This window comes from Thamnophis elegans, chromosome 3, assembly GCF_009769535.1.
Source record: "Thamnophis elegans isolate rThaEle1 chromosome 3, rThaEle1.pri, whole genome shotgun sequence".
Lineage (NCBI taxonomy): Eukaryota > Metazoa > Chordata > Lepidosauria > Squamata > Colubridae > Thamnophis > Thamnophis elegans.
In genome coordinates, this window is record NC_045543.1 from 60,318,564 (window position 1) to 60,331,869 (window position 13,306).

The following is a 13,306-nucleotide window of genomic DNA, read 5'->3' on the forward strand; positions in this document are numbered from 1 at the left end:
TTATTATATATACAATTAACTTTTAGGAATCACCCTTTTGCATATAGAAAAGACATTCAAGCTAAGGGAGGAGCGATTGGGAAAAAGTGGAGGAAATCCTTTCCCGCACGTTTTAAAACACAAAACGAAGAGATTCAAAAACGCTTTAGAGTCGCTCGGTTTACTCCAACCCCGGTAATCATGAGGGGGGGAAATAATGAAGAAATAGGAAAATCTATGAGCAAGCTACAACAACCGGAAGCAGATGCTTTTCTGATTTGCCTTGCCTTTATTCCTATCTCTATGACTGGGCACGCGACTCGGAAGTGACGTTAGCCACGCTTCCCTCCCTCCTTCCTAGGACTGTCCTCTCGCCGCAGCAAGGTCGCGCAGGCGCAGAGAGGCGCGGGGCCGAAGCAGTGTCCGAGATCGGGCATAACCAAGATGGTCGCGGGGTTCGGGGCTGCAACCCAGAGACCTCCCCGAGGAGGTGATCGGCTACACACCGGAGGAGAACTCCGGCGCCAACAGCTGCGGGAGCTCCGGCGCCGCTGGCTCAAAGACCAGGAGCTGAGCCCCCGGAAACCGGTCCTTCCCCCGCGGAAGCTCGGCTTTGTGGAAGCTTTCTGGCAGCGCTTCCTTCAGCCCGAGAAGTTGTGGAAGAGACAGGTGAAGCCCAGGAGAAGGGCGGGGAGTGGAGGGTTCCCGCGGGCTAACCTGGGCGGTGCCTTCTGAGGACGATGGGTGTTGTAGTACAGCATCTGGCCCGGGCACCAGCTTCAGGGAAGGTGCTCTAATAAATAGTTTATTCTTTATTTATTATATATTTTTATTTGTCAAGCAGGAATTAGAGAACAGATATAAGTATAACATGATTAAGATACATGAAATGGATACGAATACAAGGAAGGCAAGGTAGTGCATTTCAGGACAGTGACGGTACAAGGTAGTGCATTTCAGGACAGGGACGGTACAAGGTAGTGCATTTCAGGACAGGGACGGTACAAGGGTAGTGCATTTCAGGACAGGGACGGTAGGCACTTTGGTGTGCTTATGCATGCCCCTAAGGACCTCTTAGGAATGGGGTGAGGTCCATGGTAGACAGCTTAAGGTTAAAGTTTGGTGGGGTTTGGGGAAGAAACCACAGTGTCAGGTAGTGCATTTCAGGCATTGACCACTCTGTTACTGAAGTCGTATTTTCTGCAAATCAATTTGAAGCCACATTTGGAGGCGGTTACTTTAAGTTTGTATCTATTGTGTGCTCCTGCATTGTTGTGGTTGAAGCTGACGTAGTCTTGACAGGTACGACATTGTTAACTATTCTATGCTTAGGTCAGACCGAAGCGTCCTAAGATACTTAAGAGCTTGTCCTTAAGACTAAAATTCTCAAGCTAGCGGCATAAGGCGAGCACGAGGAGACTTGGAGGAATCTTCTCATGAAATATCTCTGGACTTGCCTCATTGTAGTAATTTCCAATAGGCAGTGCGTATTCCAGACAGATGAGCTGTATTCAAGATCGGTCCTAGCAAATGTTTTGGGATGCTCTAGTTAGCAGAACAATATTACCAGAGAAGAAAACTACGGAAGATTAGTTACATAACTCTTAAATGCCCTTTTTGGGCAATATTGTTAACAGTGGACTCGGGCTCTTACTAAAGCAAACAAGGTTTTGATGGGGTTAAGATTGCAACCCTACATTTTAGTTGGGAAATTAAGTTACGAAACGCCTTGTCCTTATGGATGTGAGATCCGAAAAAAAAAAAAAAGCTCTAGTTAGCAGAGCGCATATTATGATTTGTGTGGTTTAATACCCACATACACACTCCTCCTAGACATCTTGCTTAAAGATGCTTCTCTAGTAATTACTGATGGTCCTTTTTACGGTAGAGGTATTGAATCTGTAGGTCATTTGGTCATGCCACTCTCCCAAAAAAGCTAAACTTTTGAGTTTTAAAAGCATGTTAAAGTAAAGATAATGATATATATAGTAAGGCTTCCCATAATAAATATGTAAATATTCCTAGCAAATCAGATCTCTTGAGTTTTTGTTTATTGAACTTTATTGTTTGGGTTGGATTAGATAACTCCCTATTTCAGATTGAGTCTGAGTGGGTCATGATTAAACAAATTTAAATAAATGTATAGTAGAAAATAGGGGGGGAAAATAGAGATTGAAGAATAAAGTACATAGGGGAATCACAGCTATTAGCTGAATACAGGTAGTCCTTTGACTTATGATTACATGGAGCCCACAATTTTGGTTGTTAAGTGAACAATTGTTAGTCAGCTTTGCCCCATTTATGTCTTTTCTTGCCACAGTTGTTAAGTGAATCACTTGCAGCTGATAAATTAGTAACCCCAGTTGTTAAGTGAATCTGGCTTCCCCATTGACTTTGCTTGTCAGAAGGTCGCAAAAGGTGATCACGGATCTTGGGACGCAGCAATGGTCATAAATATGAACCAGTTGCCAAGCACCTGATTTTGATCACATGATCATGGGGATGTTGCAAAGGACATAATTGTGAAAAATGGTCATGTCACTTTATTCTGAACTGTTGTACTTTGAGCAGTCACTAAATGAACTATTGTAAGTTGAGGATTTTGTCTCCTGTGATTAATCTTATTCAGGGCCCTAGTATGGCCAAAATAACAACAAAACATCTTTAATACATACATGATGTGTATATTTGCAGCAACTCCATTGAAACCCAGGAATATTTTCTAACAGTGTTTTTCAGCCTTCTGTTTTTGAAAATCTCTGGAAACTAATTACAACTGGTGCAATTAAAAGCCACAGCGTTCTACAAAGGAAGTGAGGCTGGTTGGTGTATTTCTGTAACATATCTGGTATTTTCTATGTTTGGAGAACAAAATAAGCTGTTTTCATAAAAGAATTTGGCAATATGTGAAAGTTCTTAATTTGGGGATAAAGAAAATTTATATAAAGTCTCTGAGATAACCACGTGCTGCAAGGCACCTTTTATCGTTCAGCATGGTGGGAAGAGCTGAGAAGCTTGTCTTTCATTTTGTGTGAATTTTCCTATCTGTATCCAACAAACTGATTTATGAAAACTTATTTGGAATGAATTAGCTTTATGGCGAATTCAACTATGCATAAATTATAGTTTAATGCAGGATCAAATGATAAATATGAACAGATAAATTTATCTTACCCTGAGGCTATTCCAGAAGGCAAAGGAGATTTATTTCTACAGGATTGTACCATAGTTTCCTATTACATAAAATAACATTAAACATAAATTTTAAATTTCAACAAATCTAATGAAATTGTATTGATGTAATCAAGCGTCAGAGAACTAAATTTTTAATATTTTTTTAGGTATTCAAAATCTACAATGCTGGAAAATTTACTATAATTAACCTTATTATTCCTCTCTGGATTGCCCATTATCTTGTCAAGTATCATGCCCAGGTATGTATGTATGTATGTATGTATGTATGTATGTATGTATGTATGTATCTTTTTGCTGATTTAATTCCAATGACATATTTTATTTCTGATATTAGAAAGCTAGGCTTAGGATATGTTAAAGCACCCATTACCGCCACCGCCACCACCACCACCACCATCAGAGTGCTGAAGTCAGAGTGCTGTAATGTTCCTTCTATTTTAACTTCTGAGACACAACAGAGGTTTTTTCTGATGAAGCAGGAATTTAGGATAGGCCTGTTTCCTGATTGGAATAGTGCTTGTCCTTTATTATTACTGTGTAGTATTACTGTGCTCAGCACTCATGATTTGGTGTGGAATGGTAGAACAGAAGAAAAGAAATATTTGGTTTTTTTACTATTGAGTTAATTTGAGATCCAGTGGCAGTACCTAAGGTGATCTCTTTCTTTCTAATCTGATATGCCCCCACCAAGAAAATGCAACATGCAAAGATCTTTGCTACCATGCTACTGCAAAATAATAATATTGAATGCCTACAGTTTGATCAGAACTTTGTCTAAATCCTTTTAAGGGTTGAGAGATTCTGGTTAAAGCACATAAAGTACAATGCATTGTATCAACAGCTGTCCTGAACACATTGAGTCAATATTAATTGTTTTTGTGGGAAATGGTACATGAACCGTTAGATTTAATAACTGTTAACTACTTTTTTTGACAATAACAATCTTAACATTTTTCTTTTCCTATAGCTATCCAGCATATTGCCTTGGAAGTATTTTCAGTGATACTTCTCATCTTGTGTGACCTACTTGCTTTAAGTCATGTCACAATAATTTAATTCAGTAAGGTCTGGGGTTCGACTTGACTATTTTGGAATGAGAAAGTTCCTCTGCTATAGATGTTCTCTTGTGTGTTTAGGATCATTGTGCTACATGGCTCACATTTGTGTAAGCTTCAACTTAATACTACTCTGATATTCTTCTCTAGAACTTGGTAGTACAGTCATCCCAAAGGTGCTTTTCCAGGAGGCAACTGAACTTTTCTTGTTTTTGCTTGTCATCCAAGAAGCTTCTTCAGCTGCATGATGTTTTTTGCACCCATGACCTGGGTGACTGAGAATCTCTATAGACATTTAGCTATGCACTTTGGGATGAGCACCCTTCAAATGGTGTGGGAGTATGAACGGGTTTTCAGAAAAAACTACAGAAAAAAATTGCAGATTACAGGAACCATTTGCACGTCAGTTTGAGATGCGGAGGACACGGACTCATCCCCAACAGCCTGCACTTCTCTTCGAACAATGGCAGAAAAACATCTTGCAGCCAAGAAGGCTCCAACCATTTGCACTACTCAGGTGATCCTGAGGACACAGATAAACCTCCAAGTGGCCTCAACAACTCTCTAAAAGAATGCAAATGACCAGCTGTCTGTAAGGAATATAAATCCTTTCATTTTCTACCATCCAGTCAAGGCTTAAGAAGCTTCTTGGATGAGAAGCGAAGCATCTTCAAAGAAAAACAAAGTCCAGTTGCCTCCTGAAAAAGCACCTTTGGAACAACCATGACCCAGATGACTGAGAATCTCCATAAACACTTGGTAGTACAGTCCTGAATTGTGGAGTTGGAAGTGACCTAAGAGCTCACCAAATTGAATTCCCTGCACACTGCAGCATTCATTGCCTCATCCCCTATATCAAACTATCCAGCTTTCTTTGAAAACGTCCAGGAAAGGGAAGATTGATAGTTCCTCCTGTCAAGATTTTTTTCTTTATGCCTTTGAAGTTTCATCCCATTAATTCTAGTCTTACTAGAAACAAGTGAGAATAAGTCAGAACCTTCTTGTCAGCTTCTGCTTTGCTATCGCTTCAGCTGCCATGAAACGGGGAGGGAGGGCATGGTATTTGGGAGGGGTTACTCATTGTGCTGGAGGAAAGTTCTGGAGTTCACCGACTGATCGGACTACGCATGCGTGGGTGTTTCCCGCCAGGACTAACGGCACTGACATTCCATCTTAGTGATGCCTTTTGAAGTTATCTCACACCTGACACTTGGAAGACTTATGATTGGACTGGGACTATGATGCCAAGGGGTGGGGAATGGGCTATTCTATATATCAATTGCTTTCGCGCCTAATTAATCAGACTTCGCTATGCTTTGCCTTTTAACCGTTCTTAATTAGTAAAAGTACACTTGATTTTCCACACATGGAGTCTTGTGGTCTTTCTTTCCTAATTAATTAATGGAGAGGTGCTGACACTTCTACAGTGTGAAGCCCTTCAAATCTTTGAGCTAGCTATCACATCTCCTTTCAAACCTCTCTTCTAACCTTATCTAGATCTTTTAATCACGCCTTGGCTTGTAGGACTTCCAATCTTTTCACCATGTTGGTAGCTCTTCTTTGGACTAGTTCCAGTTTATCAATATCTTTTAAACTGAGTTGTGGAGGACTGAACATGATACTCCAGATAAGGCCTAAGGCTGAATAGAGTGGGATAATTACTTTCGTGTCATCTGATATCTGTTTCTTTTGAGGCTCCTCAAGATACCACTGGGTTTTTTGCTGAAACAGCATTACATTGCTGGGACATGTTGAGCTTGTGATCCACTAATACAGTCAAGTTCTCCTTATATGTGCTGTTCTTGAGCAAGTTTTTCTCCATCCCGTATATGTTTCTTTTGTTTGTCTCAGTGGCATTACATTTCTCCCTATTAAATGTCTTTTTTTTGTTTCCACTGACTGTTCCAGCCTAAGTTCTCCTTCCCTCTCTCCTGCCCGATGGCAGCCATTTAGCTAATGTATCCTGCCTTGATACCTGCTGCAAATTATCCATTGTTCATTCAATAATCATGAGCAATTTGGGTCACAGATCAGAAAACTGCCCTGAGCCATGTTGATTCCACCATCATTGTCCATGGTTGCAATGAAGATCTTTTGTTGGAATGCAGCATATCAATGGTTCCTCCCCCCCACCCCCAAATGTAGTATTTTTCATTAATGCCTAGTGGTTCTGCTTTTGCCTCATCTGTCAACGTAATGTCAACAGCATTATTTGAACAGCCTGCTATATCATCCATATGGCTTTTGACAAACTTGAGACAAGCAGAGGGTATTGGGGTGAGAAATCTGCTTTCAGTTGACTACAGCAGAGGTGGGTTGCTGCCGGGTTGGCAGTAGTAGCAGTAGCAGGAGGCTCCACCCACCCCCGGACACTTCTGCGCATTCACAGAAGTGTTGCGCGCGCGCCCCTGAACCAGTAGAAAAAAAATTAGCAATCCACCTCTGGACTACAGCAGTGATTTCTTCCAGTACACAGCACTCTTATTCAGAAAATTTCTTACAGTGGATTTATGAACATTGGCATCTGTAAAAGCAAGAATGGCCTGCAGATTCCTGGAGTTGTTTGTGACCTAAGAAAAGTATTTTTTTATTTTTTTATTTTATTTTTAATTTAAAACAAATAGCAGTTAGACTTATATACCGCTTCATAGGGCTTTCAGCCCTCTCTAAGCGGTTTACAGAGTCAGCATATTGCCCCCAACAACAATCCGGGTCCTCATTTTACCCACCTCGGAAGGATGGAAGGCTGAGTCAACCCTGAGCCGGTGAGATTTGAACAACCGAACTGTAGAACTGCAGTCAGCTGAAGTAGCCTGCAGTGCTGCATTTAACCACTGCGCCACCTCGGCTCCTCAATACAACATCCTTCTTTACATGCTATAGAAAGTGTATCAGTTGGTTACAAAAAGACTTTCGTGCATCTCTTCCACAGTCAACAAACATAATTCATATTAACTTAAGTATTTTAACTCAAATATTTATACATGTCACCATCATCATATCTCCATTTTCATTTGACTATAATTGTTTAAGCATCCTTTATCATAAAATATACCAAAATTTAATACATAGCCACATACTGGCCTTTCAATTACTATTTCTAAAATCCTCCACTAACACTAAATCCTTATGTCCTATTCTAGGTAAACATCCATAATATTTAATAACAAAGTTTTCTAATCCTCCTTTCCAAATCACTGTTTAAAGTTTACATCCAGTTTCCTTCTATTATACCCATATTTATATATGTTGTTACTCTTATCCCTCCTTTTGACTATATCCTATATCATAACATTTTCCCCTAATAATCAAAACTTTAATTGTATCTAACTTAGTTCTTTTTTTCCTTTTTATTATTATTACTAACCTTTATGTATAATCCAAAGGGATTGCTAATCTTCCTTACATGGGTACCATTCAATATTCATATCCAATTATACTCATCATAACACTACACATTGTATACATTAGTAACATTATCAGTTATTTATTTAAGCTATATCGTCAATAAATTTCACTAAGTTTAACTAGTTTTAAATTATATTCTTCCATCTATCAACCTTTCCAATAGCAAAATAGTCTCATACCTTCTGCCATTTGTGGTACCAGTCCTCTAATCATCTTCCTGGTCAGCTTTGTATAGACTTCTCTTAGCAACTCCTGCTTATAAGATCTCTCATATAATCTTGATGCCCTCTTTCTGTTTCTTTATTCAGCTTATCTTTGATTGTCAGCAGTGTTATCAGTGCTTTTGCTAATAGATTTCTCTCTTTAGTTTCAACCACCCCGTTTTGCATTTGATAGACATCCTGAATTTCATCATATTTTATTGTTATATGCTCTAAATATTCCAGTTTTTTCTCTATTCTTTCATATGTATTTGATAATTTCTGTATTTCTGAAAGTATCTTTTGCAAACTTGAGACTTCTATTTTCTTTTGAAATTGTGCCATTCTAACAAACACAGCTTGGAAGGTTAATAAAATTAAAGCATAGATTCACAAAGAACGTTGTTTTCAGTTTTCTCTGATTAGAAATATACTTCAAAGGGACATTTGTGTGCTTCCCTTCTTACCACTCTCTGTAGCCTAGCAGTGAAACCTTGTAATGCCAAGTCCAAACAATCAGTGGAGAAAAAGAAAGTGTTCTATTTTCAATACACAAACTCTAATCAACAAATCCTCCCAGCCTCCGAGCAGCGGTAATACTATTGAAAATCTAATTTCCTTTTGTATCTTTTTGTATTTCAAGTTAGAAAAAAGAGTCCAATCTTTAAATGAATCAGAAAAATACCCACAGCAATGAAAGAGGAAAACTTTAGTCCATAGGTTGCAGAGAACAATAAAAGAAAAAAATAGAAGAAGAAAACTTAATCCATCCATTTCAAAAGGCTTGCATAAATTCCATCCATGAAAATAGCATTTAAAAAGTAAGATAACCACTGTCCAAAACCATTCCAAATTTAATTCCGCCACTTGATTCTTCTATTCTCCAATTTAGATTAATTTTAAGTTTTTATAGGCAGTCTCTTTTTAAAACAGTGAAAGTTCCTCACCAGCTGGAAACACTTTCCCTTTCCGTATCCTTCCATTTTGGAGCTGCCCCGACTTTGTCAGCCTTGGCTGGATTTTTTGTCGCCAGCTTAAAGAACTTCCCTTGCTTCTTTCAGGGATTTTGCAATATCCCTGAGGTCAGCAAGACGTATTCTTCCTGTTCACTGTCTCTTCGGGATGATTTAGGTCCAATTGGACCACCCAGTGGCAAAAGTATTGGCTGCGGTCTCAGAGCATCGAGACTGCACATCCATATTGTCGCGATGTTGGCTCCTCCTCTCCTCCTAAGAAAAGTATTGTACATCTTGCTGTTGGGCTGAATATGTGTTGGATCACCACCTCTGAGAAGAATAACCATGTGTCCTTCAGGATAGACCTGATTAGTAAACTGATTCTGGAAGATGTTATTTCTTGAGATAGGCTAGAACACGGGTGTCAAACTCACGGCATCACGTTGCCATCTCATGACGTCTTGCAACGTTTTTCCCATTCACGGAACAGGTGGGGGTGGCTTGCACATGATACATCCGACATGCAGGCCACCAGTTTGACACCCCTGGGCTAGAACAACAAAATCTTGCAAGCCTGATTGTGCTTAACCACTTCCTCTTACGTCAGAGAGGAGTCTGCTCAAGTCTCTTCTAAATACTCTTGTTTTCCAGGACATAAGGAATTTTTTGTGCCCTGTTTATAATAGTTCTTGCCCATTTTCTTCAAGGTCATCTTCTCAATTTACTGCATAGAGTTATTGCTTTTTCCTCATCATGCAGTATTCGACTGACCATAGATTGATGCAGACAGAATTCTTTCACAATGGTTTTATAGCTGTTTCCAGCATATGAGCATTAGAAATCATATATACGTAGACAGGCGGGATGTATTTTGGCTCAAGATGTTGCATAACAATATATTGTTTTAGATTTGGTTTGAATTATATTGCTAACGGAACTAATGTTCTAAAAATGGAATTACCTGTTGGATTTGGCCCCAGCTCAACAGCAAAATTCAAAGTTTTAAATTAAAATAAAACCAACAAAGCACTTAGCATCAGTGATGTACTCATGTTTCTGCAGTGACCTGGGTCTTTCTTTGAAAATTGGAATAGAATCTTAGTATGATGAACTTCAACTTTGCATATATCTGTTTGTCTGTAAGCAAGACCTTCAGTTAACTTCCATCTCTTTTTGACCAGTACCCCTATTCCCCATTCTAATACTGCCATTTGACGGTACCAGTAATATATTTTAAACACCTGTGTAACTTGGGAAATGTGTTGTTCTTTCACTGTTAAGAATCAGTATTATTCACTCGTGCTGATATGCACAAATAAGAAACTGATACAGGTATTTTCCATAAGTCTAATAAAAACGAGTTCCTCCTATTTGTGAAAGTGTCTATATTCTGATTTTAATTGATTGCAGAGAATTTTGCTGATAACACATTGAGGTCATATGTACTGATTCCATAGTTTAAGGAATTGGAAAGACCAAGATGGGAAAAGACTATCTGATAAATTTCAAATAATGTCCAAATTATTACTTTCTTCATAATCATTATTCTTCTGTTTTCATTTGCAGCTTACTCCCCATGGTATTGTTCAGCAAAAACCTACAATATATCCAGTAAGTTGTCTTCTTAATATTCTATGTAACATCTATTTGTGTAAAAAAAGAACTACCTTAAGTTTATAAATTAAGCAAAATATAGGCTTATTGTATTTCATTTAACTTTTGCCTTCAAATCATTTTTGACTAAGGTGACTGAAATTTTCTTGATAAGGTTGTTCAGAAGTGGTTTGTACCTCTCTCTGAGGTTCTAAGCCCAAAGTTGCTTCATGCTAAGACAGGACTCAATTTTTCTCAATACCTTTAATTCCTTCCTCCATCAGGAGCATCTACTAAATTAGAAAGAGAACACAAAAATAGTCTTCAAAAATAATGGTTATGTTGCTTCATTGCTTAGATGGCTTTGGAATGTTTTCTATAGTAACCATTTCTTTAATTCTGAATACTAAACTCCAGTTCAAATATAGGCTTGAAGTAGACATTTACTCTTATGGCCTGTAAAAAAGAATTATTTTTATGGCAATACAAAGTTATTGTGGCTAACACAGTTTGTCTTACACCACGGGTGTCAAACCCGATCATGTCACGTGATGTATCGTGATTTTTTTTCCTTTGTGAAACTGAGGTGGGTGTGGCCTATAGGTGATGCATCCGGCCCGCAGGCTGCCAGCTTGCCACCCTTGTCCTACACCAATTTGTTATATAATGAGGATTTCTATGTTAAGAAAAATCTTTTGCATAAATTGTGTATAAATAGTATCAAATCTTCTGCAAAACAAAAACGTGGAGATACTTAGCATATGTTTTCCTTAAAATATTTCAAATTCTGTTTTTTTTTATTATCAGGGAGACAGGGTGGAGGAAAAAGGAATTCCCTCAGCGCCATATGGAACTGCAGCAGAAATACCATTTTGTGAAGACTGAGAGACTCTAAGACCTGTAAAATGAAAACGCTTACTTTATTGTTTCCTATATAAATGAATATATACTTCAAAATGGACAATAAGAAATGTAATGATTTTGGCTAATGTGCGTACATGTGGGAGGTGGTGCTATGCTGGAATAGTATCTAAGAATAGTCACTAATCATGTATAGATACTGAATCCAACAAAAAGTATTTTGGTTATTGATAGGCCTTAGAAAACATACAACATAGAAACAACATTAAAAGATAAATAAATGAAATAAAAGATGTATATAACAACCAAAGAAGATAAACTTTCTTCATTCAGGTAAACCACTTTGAATCCTGAAGCTACCCACATCAAAGTTTCAGTGAGGAAACCATCATAAATATATCCAGAAGAAATAAACAGGAGGGTTAGTGCTTACTACTTTACTAAGCTTGGAGAAAATTTAATTTAATTAAGTCTAGTAAGGGCCTGTTTAACAGGACACAGTGGCTCAGTGGCTAAGACACTGAGTTTATTGATCAGAAAGGTTGGCAGTTCGGCAGTTTGAATCCCTAGCATCACGTAATGGAGTGAACTCCCATTACTTGTCCCAGCTTCTGCTAACCTAGCAGTTCGAAAGCATGTAAAAATGCAAGTAGAAAAATAGGAACCACCTTTGGTGGGAAGGTAACAGCCTTTGGTGTTTAGTCATGCCGGCCACATGACCATGGAGACATCTTCGGACAGCTCTGGCTCTTCGGATTTGAAACAGAGATGACCCCTCTAGAGTTGGGAACGACTAGCACATATTTGTGAGGCGAACCTTTACCTTACCTTTTTAAGGGCCTGTTGACTCTTGATGGCTGTTAAGCAGATTTGACATTGAAAGAGTGCATCAGCTGAAAAATGACTGATAAAAAACAATTAAGGTCTGGGTATTGTACTAGAGAGGAAACCTCTTCTACAAGTGAAAGTCAGTACTCTAAAGAAATCTTTACCAAAGCACCAAGCCATTTGCAGACATGCAAACACAAGCTGATATTCAACCAGATAAGAAAAAAATGGTCAAGAAACCCATGCATCGGGATAATTTATGAAGGTAAAGTCTCTGATACAACAAGGTGTGACCAAAAGTCACAAAAAAAATTAAGTTGGATAAATTTTTTACCAATTCCTCTCACCTATTGTAATTACAATTGACAATAATAATGATGGAGAGAATGGCACCACAGAAACTAAACTTTTCAGCTAGACTTGCCAACTAACCAATGATCTTTGTTTTTACATCTGGCACAAATGAGTTGGTTGATAACTCAAAACTCAGTTTGAATGTCCTTATTCTTGTGTTTCCCCTTTTCCCCAGCACAATAGTTTCTATTCTTATTTACTATTTATTATTTTTAACTCTTGTTAAGCTCCCCCCCCCCCCCTCACAAGTCATGTGCCAGTGGGCAAATATATAAATTTAAATTCTAGATTAAAAATAAAAATCTATTAAATTCATTGGAAGGCCTACTTTCCACATCAGCTCAGGAATATAAATTATTTATTCATTCAGAAAATGCATGCTGTAATCTGGCCTTTTTGTTTTGTTTACTGCTGCCTCTTCTTTTTTGTTTTCCCCTGATGTGATGTTTCCTTTTCAAATCATGGTGGTCTCTGTCAGAATGTTGCACATTTTTCCAATCATCAGCTGAAACTCCAGAGTCTGAGGACAGCTGAACAAGGTCAGGGATTATCCCAGCTAATGTTTAACATAGTCAACAATAACACAGTTGTCCGAAGAATTGCAACTATCATCATTCATCTCTACATTTGCTCAGAACGGTGGCCCCAAACTATAATGGGAGTTATAGTTCAAAAATGTATTGCTACTGTAATGTGTAGGTGGTGGTGTGCGAATCGGCAGGTCCACATTCCCCCATTCAAAAGGGATAAAAATAACATTCCCAATCTTGTCTTACTCGTACAAATCAATTTATCAATGTGGATACCAAACGAGAAAGGGCTCTTTACTGCATGATCTTAACAAGTGTTTTTTATTCATGAATAAAAACTCGATCAA

At 38.3% G+C, this 13,306-nt stretch overlaps 1 protein-coding gene across 1 annotated transcript; it reads left to right on the top strand.

The window, feature by feature from the left end:
* Window positions 1–331: 331 nt before the first annotated feature.
* Window positions 332–11,537, top strand: NDUFB6 (NADH:ubiquinone oxidoreductase subunit B6). The gene is made up of 4 exons (XM_032214229.1): window positions 332–648; window positions 3,321–3,413; window positions 10,360–10,404; window positions 11,194–11,537. The coding sequence occupies exons 1-4, from the start codon at window positions 424–426 to the stop codon at window positions 11,269–11,271; spliced, it is 441 nt and encodes a 146-aa protein (XP_032070120.1). The 5' UTR covers window positions 332–423; the 3' UTR covers window positions 11,272–11,537.
* The last annotated feature ends 1,769 nt before the right edge of the window (window positions 11,538–13,306 follow it).

Bases quoted from the DNA above. Each gene is read 5' to 3' on its own strand.
- NDUFB6 (XM_032214229.1), top strand. From the start codon at position 424: ATGGTCGCGGGGTTCGGGGCTGCAACCCAGAGACCTCCCCGAGGAGGT. The intron at 649-3,320 runs GTGAAGCCCAGG...ATATTTTTTTAG, and splicing joins AGAAGTTGTGGAAGAGACAG to GTATTCAAAATCTACAATGC. The intron at 10,405-11,193 runs GTAAGTTGTCTT...TTTTATTATCAG, and splicing joins AAAAACCTACAATATATCCA to GGAGACAGGGTGGAGGAAAA.